Source organism: Xiphophorus couchianus, chromosome 8 (assembly GCF_001444195.1).
Source record: "Xiphophorus couchianus chromosome 8, X_couchianus-1.0, whole genome shotgun sequence".
Classification (NCBI taxonomy): domain Eukaryota; kingdom Metazoa; phylum Chordata; class Actinopteri; order Cyprinodontiformes; family Poeciliidae; genus Xiphophorus; species Xiphophorus couchianus.
The window spans coordinates 6,660,557-6,675,251 of NC_040235.1; the positions used below are offsets into that span (position 1 = coordinate 6,660,557).

The 14,695-nt window shown below is 39.8% G+C and overlaps 2 protein-coding genes and 2 long non-coding RNA genes across 4 annotated transcripts in view; 2 read left to right on the plus strand and 2 right to left on the minus strand.

The window, feature by feature from the left end:
• LOC114149750 (protein NLRC5-like) overlaps positions 1-14,695 on the minus strand; it is a 1,536,511-nt gene that overhangs the window by 1,182,288 nt on the left and 339,528 nt on the right. The gene's annotated exons all lie outside the window — the stretch shown is intronic.
• Positions 1-14,695, plus strand: part of LOC114149825 (uncharacterized) — a 461,125-nt gene that overhangs the window by 167,292 nt on the left and 279,138 nt on the right. The window lies entirely within an intron of this gene.
• On the minus strand, positions 6,332-12,234 carry LOC114149801 (uncharacterized). The gene is made up of 5 exons (XM_028025911.1): positions 11,810-12,234; positions 10,094-10,191; positions 9,268-9,310; positions 8,499-8,782; positions 6,332-6,865 (listed from the first exon to the last, which is right to left on the minus strand). The coding sequence occupies exons 1-5, from the start codon at positions 11,814-11,816 to the stop codon at positions 6,518-6,520; spliced, it is 780 nt and encodes a 259-aa protein (XP_027881712.1). The 5' UTR covers positions 11,817-12,234; the 3' UTR covers positions 6,332-6,517.
• Positions 10,449-12,787, plus strand: LOC114149839 (uncharacterized). The gene is made up of 2 exons (XR_003596605.1): positions 10,449-10,649; positions 11,764-12,787. It is a non-coding gene; the product is annotated as an uncharacterized LOC114149839 (long non-coding RNA).

Here is a 14,695-nt window from a genome sequence, read left to right on the forward strand (position 1 = left end):
TTCTGGTTCTGCTCTGCATCCCCAGAACCAGAACCAAACGAGGAGAAGCAGCATTCAGCATCTATGCACCACAAATTTGGAACAAACTTCCAGAAAACTGTAAAACAGCTGAAACACTGACTTTCTTTAATTCTCGACTAAAAATCCACCTGTTTAGAATTGTATTTGAAATGTAATCAATTACAAATTTATTGATGGAACTTGACTTAATGTCGTGTTTTGATTGTTGATTCTATATTGCATTGTGTTTCTGTGTTTGTTATGATGTAAAGCACTTTGAAATGCCTTGCTGCTAAAATGTGCTATACAAATAAAATTTGATTAATTGATTGATTGATTGAATAACATTTAAGCTAAATGCTAATGCTAATAAACTGCCTTGCTGCGCAAGGCAGTTCCGTAACCTGAGAGAAAAAGATAATGCAGAATAATATTATTGCACCGCCTGTGGCGGTGCACTAACCTCAGGGACATATTGAGGCTTTTATTTTGAAATTTTCAGTAAGCTTCATATTAAATGCCCACACTCTCCCATTGTGTAACAGTGCTTTGGATAAACCAATCACATAAAGAAAAAAGAGCAATTACATGATGTAAAAATATTCAAGGCTTTTGTTTTGAAAGTTTCATGAAGCTTAATTTTTAATTGCCACACTAATCCCATGTGTAACAATGGTTGGGTAAAATCAGTTATAAAAAGCCCAAAACACAAGTAGTTCTAAAGGCCAGCTCAGTCCTCATCTGTAGTAACTGACAGTTCAACCATGTTTGTAGTTCTGACATTCAGCTCAGACCTCTTTTGTAGACACTGAGGGTCCGCCATGTTGTAGTTCTAACCTTCAGTCATTGTAGTTCTAAAGAGCAGCTCAGCTGTCATGTGAGTGAGACAGAGAGGGAGAGACAGAATTCTAACTGTTTGAAGCAGTTAGTTTTTCTGGTCAAAGCAGGCTGAACATATCTTTCTCTAAATGCTGTCAATAGCATGTGGGATATCATTAGAATGTTGTCTGTAATTGACTTACTCCACTCAGTATATTAAACATGGCTAATAAGTAAGAAAATAGCTAATAGCTTATTTAAGGCAAAAGGCTAATGCTAATGAACTGCCATGCTGCGCAAGGCAGTTCCCTAACCTGAGAGAATAATATAATGCAGAATAATATTATTGCACCGCCACAGGCGGTGCACTAACCTGAGAGGCATTTTGAGGCTTTTATTTTGAAATTTTTGTTAAGCTTAATTTCAAAGGTCCAAACTAATCCCATGTCTAATAGTCATTGGGTTAAATCAGTTATATAATGCTCAAAAGAGCAATTACCTAATGTAAGATTTCTCAAGGCTTTTATTTTGAAATTTTTGTTAAGCTTCATTTCTGATGTGGATAAATTACAGTTAGGTTACACCTGCTAGTTGTATTGCTATATGTTTATTCTAAGTTCTGTATATTCCCACCAAGTTAAAGCTGTTTGGGCTACATACACAAGGTTGGACGTTATTTTTCCCAGCTGCATGGGAACCAGTCTGATTCCCATGCTTTGGATCCCTTATCCCTTTGTACAAAACTCATGTGTTTCTCTGTCAGGCAGAGCTTTCCGTTTCAGACTTGCTTCATTATGGACTTCAAAGGGCCAAACTAATCCCATGTGTAACAGTGCTTTGGATAAAAAAGTCACATAAAGCCAAAAAGAGCAATTACATAATTACATAACTCCCAACAAAGACTTTGGATGCTGAAACTGAATTAAGTGTGCTTCAACAAACATTTAGTTTATGGTATGAATACTTTTGCAGCCAAGTTAATGCACTTGTATTTTGTTACATATTTCCTTCCTACATTTATTTTGGTCAGCTTAATTGCGCAGAATAAATGACAGATTACTTTTTAAAGACAAACAAATGATCAGACAAAGTGAACAAAAGGCAGAATAAATTTGACATTCAGAAAAGAAAAGTACTTTTCAAAACAAACTTTTCATTCACCTTTTCTGCTTTGGCCCATTTTTCTAATCTAAGTCCTGTTTTGAATGATTAACATAGATCTGCAATAGATTCTGCAGATCAGTAACTAAGGGAACAATGCTCTGTGGTACATTTGCCTGTAAAATGAATTTATGATTTTTTATGGAGGTTTTTCTATGAGGAAAAGTCATAAAAACTTTTTTTTCATCCTGGTCAGCATGCTGAAATGTCACAACCAGGAAATAAAAGCCAACGGAGTTTGCTTTCTTGGCTGGCGGCGTGGGCGTTTTTTCACTCTAAGCCAGCAGTCCTGAGCCTCCATTGGGGGATTTCCACAAGTTTCGGCTCAGCAGGAACAGACAAGACGATTGCCAAGGATTTGTGGAATACATGCTGAACACACTCACTTATCCACCCTGAGAGCTTTGCTATCTGACACACTAATTTTAGTTGCAGAGCTTGGGAAAAGGCATAAAATGCTGCCATAACCAACCAAACCCCATCATTTTACACTCACTAAAGATTTGTTTTCATTTGTTTTTGTTGAGGCATTTAAATACCAGGGAAAACTTATTTGATTCAGAGGTTGGCCTACCTGACACCAAAAGGTCAAGTATGTACTTGACACTGCAAACATTTAAAGGCTTCAGTTTTCCAAACTTGATGAAACTTGTCATTTTAATGAAGAGAGACGTTTCCCACCAAACATTCACTTTTGCTACTGATGTGTTTGGGAATAAGCTGAAAGGAGGCATGAGACAGTCTGAGAGGATTTCTTTTTTCTTTTTCTCTTTAGAACTGCACAGGTGTTTTCGTCTTTTAAAAATAATTTGCAAAGTAACATTGAACAGTTAAACAGCAAGAGAAACACGAACAAAGTTATCTATCTATCTATCTAACAGTGAGTGATTGGAATTATGTTGTACAAAGTAGTAGTTAACAAACTTGACTTTTGGATTTTTGTTAATAGCAACCCTAACAGTAATGTCAAAATGTTTTCATTATGTATGTGTTCACCTTTGGATGCCTTCCTTGGTGATCTACCTCTGTGTCTCCTCTCATTTCAAGACACGCCCAGATTCTCTACAGACTAATCTGATTGCTCTGCTGGTTTTTCCCGTTTGTAAAGATGGTAGTTTCCCTCCAGACCAACACATGGCAAAAACCGCCGTCACCATTTTGTCAGAGCTACTGTTACATATACCAGTGATGGCGAGATGAAGCTTCATGATGCACCGAGGCTTTCCATCAAACTGTTTGACACCATGGTGCTTCATATGCTCTACTGCAACATCAAGTGGACAATAAATCCACAACAGGCAAAGTGAAAATTCCATGCTGTTTAAAGCTTTAAATCGAAGAACAAGTGACTTTTGTGAAGCCAACAAGTAAATCCTGAATATTTTCTGTTTTTATGATACAAAGGCTGGATCAAAAGAAAAACTGAAAACAAATTGAGGAGTGGGTAAAGATGTGAGCTTGTTACTTTGTAACCATTCTTATATCACAGCATTTGATTACAATTAATATTTATTTTTATGCTTAACTATATTTCTTTTGCTATGTACTTTTACTATGGTGTCTTGTCTTTATGCAGGGCTCTATAATATAAAGATTGGAGTGAGGGAGGGATTAATCTTTCTTGCAGTTGATGTCAAGTCATGATCTTTTCATCTATTCCGCTCAACTTCCCCGGCATTACTATCTTTGTGTTTGCTAGGTGTGTATTTTTCAATGACTTGTGTGTGATGTGTGAAGTCGATTTTAAATGCAAAAACAATCGGTTTGCTTTTGACAAGTGGCATCTAAGCTAACCCTAAACAATGAAAATGAATGACAGAAAGCCATCATGCAGGAGGTGAAGCAGTTCGTCTCAGGTTTCTGCACGTCTGCACACAGCAGTCATACTGAATCCAACATGTCAGCATAACAAACAAAGTCATTCTGCACATTACAGCCCACTCTCTTGAGCTTCAATGTCAATGACGCTTGGTTTTCAGAAATGCTTTCTAATTTAAAACTGAAAAGTATGGCATGCATATATACTCAGCCCTCTTTCTTTATCTAGTAGAATCAGTTGCACTTTGGAATTCATCGGCATCAAAAAACAAAGTCCACCTGTGAGTAAAACAATCTGTACAGATTCAGATGTTATTTGAGCGCCCCAGAGATTTATTAGAGAGCAACAAAAAGTATCATTGAGGACACAGCAGATAGGTCAAGGAAAAAGTTATGACGAAGCCCAAAAAATAAGTTATAAAATCATATCATATATAGCTCTGTTTAATCGATTGTCTAAAGTTGGGAAGAGTGTGGAAGTCTACATGTCACATACGGAGAGTCAGTTACCAGGCCAACAGTAAGTCATACCATATCTAGCTGCGTTTCCATTATAAATGTGCTCAAAACTTTGGCTATATTCCACCAATGCTTAAAAAACAAAATTTCACAATTGCAGTCCAGTCTGTCCATTTTCTAGTGAGGGTGACGTACAAACTGAAAGTAACAGTGTTTTGTTTCTTCCAGATTTGGTGGAGCTGGAGGAAGCTGGTCCACTCTGGGAGACCGCGGTTCTTGGTGTTTGAGAGCACACCTTCTTGTGGGTCAGAGGACGGTGGGATGTTTGTATGGTATAGGTCAGGAGAGGATGACGACGAGCTTGTTCCTGAGCTGAACCTGTTGAAGAATGTCTTCAGCTCATTTGCTCTGTCCAGATTTCCATCAATCTGATCCTCCTTTTGCTTGAAGCCTGTGATCTTCTTTGTCCCTGACCACACATCTCTGATATTGTTCCTTTGCAGTTTGTTCTCCAGCTTCTTCCTGTACTTCTCCTTACTGTCACTAATCTTGACTTTGAGCTGCTTCTGTATACTCCTCAGTAACTCCCTGTCTCGTTCCCTAGAGGCTTTTTTTTTCCTTGTTTAAAAGTTCCTTTAGCTCCTGATTCCTGGTGATCCAGGGTTTGTTATTCAGGAAGCATCTTACTGTTCTGGTGCAGATGGTGCTGTCCACACAGATCTTTATATAGTCTAGTGAGTCACACATCAGTCACACCATGACATCAGTCATGGCTCTGATGTGATCTCCATGTGGCTGGCACAGAGTAGTCCATTATTGCAGAATTTTACATATATTAACAGGCACACTTGCTTGATAGCTTACATTATTATTCTTTAAAATAAGCAAGCCAAAGTGGAAACCATCAGGTTTCCCTCCATTCTCCATCCTGTGTGCTGAACTGTTCCATTACTGAGCAGAAAGGACTAAACTGTGCAGTGAAAGAGGTGTTGTAACTTACTGTTTGTGAATGAACTTAACTCTGAATAACATAATTCTCACTCTAAACAATAACTACATTTATGTTTTACAAAATTCAATTGTTGCTTCATAAATATAAGTCATAAGTATATTTTGCTGATAGATCCAATAGCTACCTTAATTTGTAATTAAGGTAGCTTAATTACAAATTAATTAATTTGTAATTAAGGTAGCTATTGGCTGTTACAGTGCAGATTATTTTACTGCATTTTAATGACAGATTTCTATGACAGATTACTTCACTTGTAACAAGACATTATAAGCTAAATAATCTGTCAGTGCAACTAGTACATTTTCATCAATAATAAGCTATTGTTTACTTAAAACAAGCTCCCATATCTTCCTGAAAAGTTACTTGTAAGTTAGTTTTGTCTTATTTCAAGTGCACTAAGATATTTTCACAAAAGACTAGACCAAAAATACTTGGCAAGACTTTGTGGTTTTGCAGCGGACCTTGGAATAGTATTTATGCTGCTTAAGCTTTCCCATCTTTTTGTTAATTTTTAATATGATACAGAGTAGGGTTCTCAAATCTTTTTATACATAGAAATCTGAATAATTTGCTGTACATTTGTATTTAAGCCTCCTGAAAGAATACTTTTCAGTCTCAAATTTTTTCTTTGTTTTTTGCTAAAAGAAAAACAAAATTTAAAATCCACTCCACACACCTGTTTTATTCTTGTAACCTATTTTTAATTGTGAATAATAACAAATCATGTGTACTAAAATAAATCAAGGTTGTAAAAAACAATTATAGAAAACTGTATGTGTATCCATTAAACAATCAGATGAGGGGATTCACAGTCGCAGAGCAAAGACACCAAATCTTACCAAGTCATTTTGTTCTAGTTTCTATTGCAAGTATCCTAGTATACTTGCAATAAGGCAACTTAAAAGTAACTTTTCAGCAAGAAATAGGAGATTGCTTTAAGTAAATAATTTCTTAATATTGATAAAAAATACTAGTTCCACTGGTAACTGGTTTCACTTATAACATGGAAAAATGTCATGTTATAAGTTAAATAATCTGCCAATGGAACTAGTACTTTTTATCAACATTAAGAAATTATTGACTTGAAACAATCATATTTTTGCTGAAAAGTTCATTTTAAGTTGGTTTTGTCTTATTGCAAGTATACTAGGATATCTGCAATCGATACTAGAACAAAAATACTTGGTAAGATTTTGTGTTTTTGCAGTGTACAGACAGGATACAATGTAATACTGCTGGAACTCCTCATCATAGAATATTGTAACACATTTCAGAGCCCAGAGGGAAATCCTTCCTGAAGTAGCTCTCCTCCACAGGCTGGATGTAGGGATAGTCTGTGGGGAGGTGGTAGGGGGGGTACTCATCGAGGGGGGTGCTCTCCAGCTGGGCCGGCCAGCATTCTGCCACATTGTCCTGATGGGGGTTGCAGTACTGATAGGGGTAGCGTTTTGAGAGGGAGCCGTGGAAGCTGGACTCCATCCTGGTGGGTGAGTGATAGCAAGACGAGGAGGAAGAGGAAAAGGAGTCCTGAGGGGAGTAGTTGTTGGGATCCAGGGGGGTGTAGAGTGTCAGGGACTCTGACGAGGAGCAGGCCGCCTGGAAGAGGGGAGGGAACGACCAGCAGACGTAGAGCGTTAGTCTGAGTAGAAGTTGTCATGGAAACAGGACACAGTGAGAATTTAACTCTGCTTGAGCCAAGTCTGGCTCAGAAAATGTTTGGTCACACCACAGATTAGTGTGAAAATCACCCTGCAGTCAGCGCAGCCTTTACTTACAGTTTATTGTAAATTGTGTTAATTATTGGAGATAAAATTTATACTTTTACTTTTAACAATGTCTGAAATATGGTTAAAAAGTGAAAGAGTCAAGATTTTTTCCTACATTTGTCTTCCTCAGATGCACTTCTCTTTTACTCTGAGTATGTTATTTTGTAAAGGTTTTCATGGCTCTAATGATCTTCATTTGACAATTGTCAGACAGGAAAGTGGGTCATGAGAGACGGTGAAGACATGGAAGTCATTGCACCAGGACTCAAACCTGTGGCAGCAACATCAAGAACTGAGGCCCCTGTTTAATCACGCTTTACCACTGCCCCACCCATGAGTCTGTTATTTTTAATAAGAGCAGAGTATCATGTTTCTTTATATTTACTGTACAGTCTCACTTCTTATTTTCACAGATTTTTATCTCTGCGTGACTCTGTGTTTGTCTTCAACTTGCAGCCGGTCCCACAGTGGGACAGTAAAGGATATTTCTGTTCTGGTTTTTATTCTATCAGAAAATGCCTGCATGAAAATGTCTCATAAAGTGTAATTGTAAAGTGGTTTGTTGTGGTATATTTGGGCTGAATCTTAGTTTGACTAAAATTAGAGGCCAAAAATGTAGAAACAAAGATTTATTTCCAACATATTAAAATAACAAATGGCAATCTAATCATCCATTTTCTAACACCCTTGTCCCTAGTGGGGTCAGCAGGTCCTGGTGCCTATCTCCAGCTAACGTTCCGGGTGAGAGGCGGGGTCACCTGGACAGGTCTCCAGTCTGTCTCAGGACAACACAGAGACAGACAGGACAAACAATCATGCACACACTCTCACCTAGGAAGAATTTAGCAAAACCAATTAACCTGACAGTCTTGTTTTTGGACTGTGGGAGGAACCCGGAGAACCCGGAGAACCCGGAGAGAAACCACCATGCACAGGGAATGCAGACTCCATGAAGAAAGACCCTGGGTCGGGAATCAAACCCAGGACCTTCTTGCTGCTAGCAACAGTGCTACCAACTGCACCACTGTGCAGCCCGCATTCTAACTAACATAATTATAATAAGATTTTATATATGTTTAATGTGTTTTTTTTTCATTTTAGTTTTATGATTAATGTTAGCATTTTCTTCAAGTAATTTAGCAATTTTGGTTGTTGTTTTGTTAGCGTGCTTCTTTGTCTTTTAAGCACACTGAGTCACATTTGATTGTCTAAAATGTGTCTTTTTATTCTGTGATTGCAACAATATACTGAAGTAATTTACTGAAAGTTTCTAATAACTGAACAGACTAATTCTTACTTGATTCTTGGATGGTCGTATTCTCTCCTTAATTTTGCGATAAACTGACATATGAAATGTGGAGTCACACAAAAGTTGTAAATAAAAATAAAAGTGACGCCTTTTAACTTTGGATTTGGTAAAAATTGAAGAGATGCTTTTCATGGAGGAAGACTTGAAGACTCACCATCCCTTGGCCGTAGTAGTCCACGTCTGAGGAGATCGCGTGACTCCAGGGCAGCGGGGAGGATGTGGGCAGAGGAGGCAGGGAGTTGTAGTCCATGGCTCCTCTGGAACTGAAACTGCAGTCGTTGCTGGGCAACATCAAGTCCCCGAACTGCTGCTGCTGCTGCTGGGGGTCGCAGAACGCGCTCGCCTGCATGTGCAGGCTGCACGAGCTCTTAATGACAGGGAGGCAGGGCGCGCGCAGCTGCGCCTGAGGGGCGGCAGGAGGAGGGTCCTCGTAACGACCTAATGAGATCAGATTTTTTAAAAATTAGATTAGTGCTATAAACTGCAGATTAATCAGCAATAACATGAGACAATGCGGCATGCTGACGCAGAAGCAGCTGCTCTGTCTTCCTCTATTCAGACCGCAGCGTGCTGTCTGCGCTCTAACACTAATTCAACTCCGTGATGTCATGGCGACAGCAGCAACTGACACTCTGGAGCGCTAAGGCTTAGAGCTGACAATAATTTACAGCAGCTGCATTCCGATAAGCCCTGCTTTCATCTAAGAGCTGCGCTCCGCGGGGTCAGTGCGGGTCAGGGCAGGTTCCTGCCTGTCAGCACCGGGGCATGCAGCGCGCTGCCCAGGATCTGAGATCAAGCTGCGGATCGCATAACTGCGGCATGTAGGCAGGGCAGACACATGACTTCAGATTTGATAGAGATTGACTGAAAACAGTAAAATGAATGCAGCTTTAAAATGTTCTGAACTTTGATGTTTCACTTACTTTGGGGCACGGATGGACAAAGTTCCTTTTGCTCCAAGTAAACCTGCAAAAACAGCCATCCAGCAGGAGGATGGTTGGATCATATCGAGGAAGAGGAAATGGACAGTTAGAGTTTTGTACAGGTTTACTGTACATATCGTCACCTTCCTTAAATAATGGTCTTTATTTAGTTAGTTTTCCCCCTAAATCCTCTTTTGGCAAAAAAAAAGATGTGGTGATTTCATTTCTTTTGCAATAAATAAATAAATATCAAATTTTTTTTTTAACAAAAAAAAAATAGAATCACTTTTTTCTAGGAAGGTGACAATATTTCTTACTGTTAATGTCGGGATCTGTCCCTTATCTGTGTTTATTTTGAGTTTCTGTCTCCCTGAGTCTCCGCGTTGTCCTGTCTCCCCTTGATTGTTTCCAGGTGTTTCTTGTCTCTTTGATTACCCTTTGTGTATTTAACCCCACCTGTGTTCTTTGTTCCTTGTCGGGTCCTCGTGGTGTTTGCCTAGTCTGCCAGTGTCACCAGTTGTGAGCATTTGCCCTGCGCTCCTTTTGTGCTACCTGGTCTTTTGGACTTTGTATGTTTTTGGATTTTTGGACTACTTTCGTTATTAAACCATCTTATTCATCTTACCCTGGGTCTGCTGCCTCTGCCTCACCACCTAAATCATGACAGTTAAACATTTTCCAAATTTGCTTATTGCCCAAGGGCAGTTGGTGATTCACTGGGCCAGGTTCCTGGAGGGGCAGCAGAAGAATGGCAGGTGTGTGTGGGTGGGGGTGGAGGGGGGCGTGTGGGTGTGTGTGTGTGTAGGTGTGTTTTTGTGGTGTTTACCGGTTGGGGTTTCCTGCTGGCCTCCTTTGCTCTGTGCCTCTGCAGCAGCTCTTTGACCGTGATCTTCACCCGGACGCCCTGGTACACACGTTGCTTTTCTGCACAGAAAAACCACCGGAACGAGTCAGACCTGTTGACCAAACACTCTCTGTCTCACAAACACACATCTGCACACAGAACTGCCGTCCACCGCTCAGCAACCTCCGAGGAGAGGAAGCAGTTTCTGAGATTAAACATCTAAACGCTCACAGCCATTAAATAAAGTAAATTAAAATCCCCGTGTTGTTTCATCTTTTATTCCGTTCTATAATAATAATAATTGTTTGGAAGTACATTTTTAAATTATTTGTATTTTTGAAAGTTTTCTCTGCGGAAAGCCCATTTGTCCCGCTCCATGCGTGCTTGGCCACAGAATCCTTTCTGGGTTCTCGGTGTTTCCTCAAACGCCCCTCTGCTGAGTCTCAGGCTGCGGCGCTTTTCTGATCTGTTGAATCCCCACTCCGCGCAGATCAGGAAGAAAAGAAAGGAATGTAAATCGGCACAAAATACCGCCACAGTAAGTACTTATTTTTACGAAAATCGCTTGCGGGATGGACATAATAACACATTTATTACAGTTAAATCATGTTGTTAATTTGTTTAACTGATCTTAAAAAGGCTTTGGAAACGGTTAATAAAGCGATCAGACCAAGAAACTTAAAAATAATACTATAAATGTTTAGTCGTGCTCCGCAGAAGTTTAAAAGCACATGAACGCATTGGGTGTGTGTCGACAAAAAATACTCAGGAATTTTCTTTAGTTTCATGATGATCAGATGTTGTGTTGTGGAAAAAACGTTTCAGCTATTTCATGTCGAAGTTGTTTACAATTCAAACTCCCAATCAACTCTTCTCCAGAATCACTTATTTTATTTAAATGCCCCATTACCCTTTCTTTGACTGCATGGCAGTATAAATCGGCGACGTTTGCTCAAGAGATCATTTACAAGATTTCTAAAACAACAAACAAAATAATAATGAGGCTTAGAAAACGTTAAAGAACCTGGTGCATATGCGGCACGTAATTTGGCCCCAAAGGCGCAAATTAATGGATTGGTGAAGAAATTTGATAAAACACGAAAGGCTCGGGTTCAAAACCTCCTCTGATAAATATTCATATAGTTAAATGCTTCTCTTTGATTTGTTTTAAACGTGGGGAAATAGTGGGCTAAAATGACACGCAGACACATCCCACTCAAACGCCCTGTTACGCACAAGCAGTTCGGGCAGAGCGCCGAAGTCTTAAATCTCCACTGGCAAATCACCTCGATCAAAAATATGTGCAAAAAAACTCTCATCTGCGTGTCCTGGAGTGCGTCAACGAAACGCTCAGGGTGAACTAAAACGTTCTATAAAATTCATAAAGGTCGGTTAAGCTTCAGGAGCTGAAAGTCCGCAGGACACATTCAGCTTCACAGGCAGGTGGCAATTAAATATAACACTCCCCAAAGAAGGCTGAAAAAAGATGTTTTCACATTCAGGAATTATTGTAAACGTGCTTAAAAGTGAACATCTAGAAGGAAAAACAGTCATCCACGTTTTCTCCTCACTCCAACAAGTCCTTACTTTCACTCACAAAACATCTATTTCTAAAACCAACATTAGCATTTCTTTTCTTTTCTTTCTAACAGGACAAAAGCCAAAAAATGAGAATCTTCAAATAGAAAATTAACTCACCAGACATGATGGCTGAGATGATTAGAGGATCCCTGGAGAAGACCTTTGGATCTCCACAACGTTCTGTTCTGCCTCAGGAAAATGGCCAAGAACGAAATTTCTATAAAAGTTTCCAAAAACAACAAGTCTGGTGTGTTCCAGCGGGATCAGAGCATACAACAATATTGTAATAAAGCTGGGGAGATAATAGTTTGAGATTTTCTTCCTCCATGCCTACTATTTAAAACCCCTAGAACTCAATGATTTGACAATGATTTGATTGCGCGTTACTTACAATTTGAATATTCAGAAGCAACGCTCTCAAATCAACTTTTCAATAAAAATAACTATCCAAGGACTTTGTAAAAGCCCCACTTTAATGTAATATAGCTGTGTTTTATGCTTTGGTGAGAAAAAAACACACTTTAATCAATTTTATGCTCCTTTTGGCATATCAGAGCATCACAGCCCTTATTACACACACCAGCTGTAGATGACGCTTTCTGCACACATTTAAAGGTGAATTTCACCCCAAATCTTACCTCACATATCCACTGATGGACCACACGCACAAGAAATGTGTGAAATGTTCATTTTTAAAGGTTTTATGGGAAAGAAAAACGCACAAAAGCAGGATAGAAGGGGGCGGGGCAAAAGGCAACAGCCATCTTTGCCATCGCAGGCCTTGAGCTGCTGCAGCAAGTGGCTCCAGAGTTCTGAGCTGCTCTGCTGACAAAATACATCGTTCAAGAAAATCTTAAATTTGTGTTTGTTTTTTTACATTTTTTTCTTGCGGAGGAACTGAAGCCTGTTAACAAACCATCTCTTTGATTGCATATTAAGAAATGTATAACAAAGTTGATCCAATAAAATCACAAAAGCATAGTAAATACATGTAAAAATATTGTTGACATATTGTTCATTAAATAACTGTTGATGTGGTTAACATTTAGAACGTGTTGTTTGCATTTGTATTTAATAAAATAGCACATCTTATTATTTTTAGTGGGGATTTTTTTACCCCTCCAGGGGGTATTTTGTGGGCTCTAGTGTCCTTTATATGATTATATGGAAGACATGCGGCAAATGTCGTCGGGTCCGGCAGTCGAACCCGCGACGGCCGCGTCGAGGACTGAAGGCCTCCAAATATGGGTCGCGCTAACCGCTACGCCACCACGGCACGCCCATTTTCAGTGGTTTTTAATCATTTTCTTGAATTTTCCCTGTAGTTAAAATATGAAACAGCCAATTTATTTCATGTAGTGCATATTTTAATTATCATAATTCACACCTCTTCAACTGGATGCTCATCAATACAGTAGTTATATCTATTTTTGTTTTCTTCGATATGAAGAAAATTTACATGATCATAATATGAGAGGAAGAATTTATATATATATATGAATTTAACACCATATTTTTGCTTCCAGTTTTGATCATAAAGTCTCGTCTTCTCCCTCGCAGTCACAGCTCTCTCTCTCTTTCTCTCTTCCTCTCTCTGGGAGTGGTGGTGGTGAGTCTGCGGGTGGTGAGTTTGGGAGAGTGAAAGTGTCTCAATCGTTTTTCTTTTTTGACCTTTTTCTTTCATGTATTTGTTGCTTTCTAATATTCTTTACTTGCTTTGGTTCTAAGTCTTGGGTTCTGGTTCTGGTTTTTGGTTTTCAGTGCTTGTAGCGCTGTTTGTTTGTGGGGATGGCGTCTCCAGAGCCGCCGCCCCTCTCTTTGAGAAATGGGATTCGGGTCCAACCTGATCCGACAATCCCAGTTGAAACTGTTCTGTTGACAGTTGGTGATCTAGCTGGTCACAGCAATTTAATTTATGCTTCCAGAATGAATAAGGGAGTAGTGATATTTTTAAGAGAAGGGCGCTTTGTGAACCAGTTGATTGTCAGCGGGGTGACGATAGGCGGGGAGTACCTGCAGGTGTCGCCGCTTGCGGTGCCCTCCACCCGGGTTATTGTCTCGGGCGTGCCGCCGTTCATTCCTAATGTTTTGTTGGAGAAGGAGCTCCAGCGCTTTGGGAAACTGGCGAGTGGTTTTAAAACTGTTGGTTTGGGATGTAAACATGATAAGCTGAAACACGTTCAGTCTTTCAGGAGGCAGGTTTTTATGTTCTTAAACTCTGCTACACAGACGCTAAAAGTTTCTTTCAGAGTGAAATATGAAGAAGGATCTTATATGGTTTATGCAAGTTCTGGGAGTATGAAATGCTTGGAGTGTGGGGATGTTGGACATAAGCGGGCTTCTTGCCTGCATAAAAATCAGGAAGCTCAGGTTGAAGTGAGCAGAAGTGCAGAGGAGTCGCGGGTGGTCAGGGCTCCTCCGCCCGCTGAGGGCAGGGCGTTTCCTCCGCCCGCTAGCGTTGATGCAGGAGAGGGAAGCAGTGGTTTGAATAAACATATTGTACAGGAGGATACTGAAAAAACTGGAACCGGTGTTCCCAAGGACTCCTCAGAGGGGAGTAATCTGGAGGTAGAAACAGATCAGATGGTTGGTTGTGTTGTTGCAGAGGCTGTAGCGTTGCCTGAGGGTGGCGCTGCAGGGGTCCAGTCTGCTGCACCACCTGCACAGGTAGAAGACATGGAGTACGACAGCGACTCAGACAGTGTCTCAATCGCAGATTCACAAACATCTAGTGGCGATTTGTACACTCTGGAGGAAATTAATGAATTTTTGGATGAAACATTTGGAAAACAAGTTAAGGTCCTTGACTATTTTCCTGATGCAGAAAAATTTATCAAGAGTGTATTAATGGTTCGGAAAGTGGTTGGGTTTGAAATGTTAGATGAAAAGAAACGTTTCCGGTTAAAAAAACACCTGACAGGTGTCAGCAAAAAAAGCGAAAGGTTTAAAGCGACTGAAGATTCAGAGATAAGATAATAATTAAAGTGCACTGGGTGTTTTTCT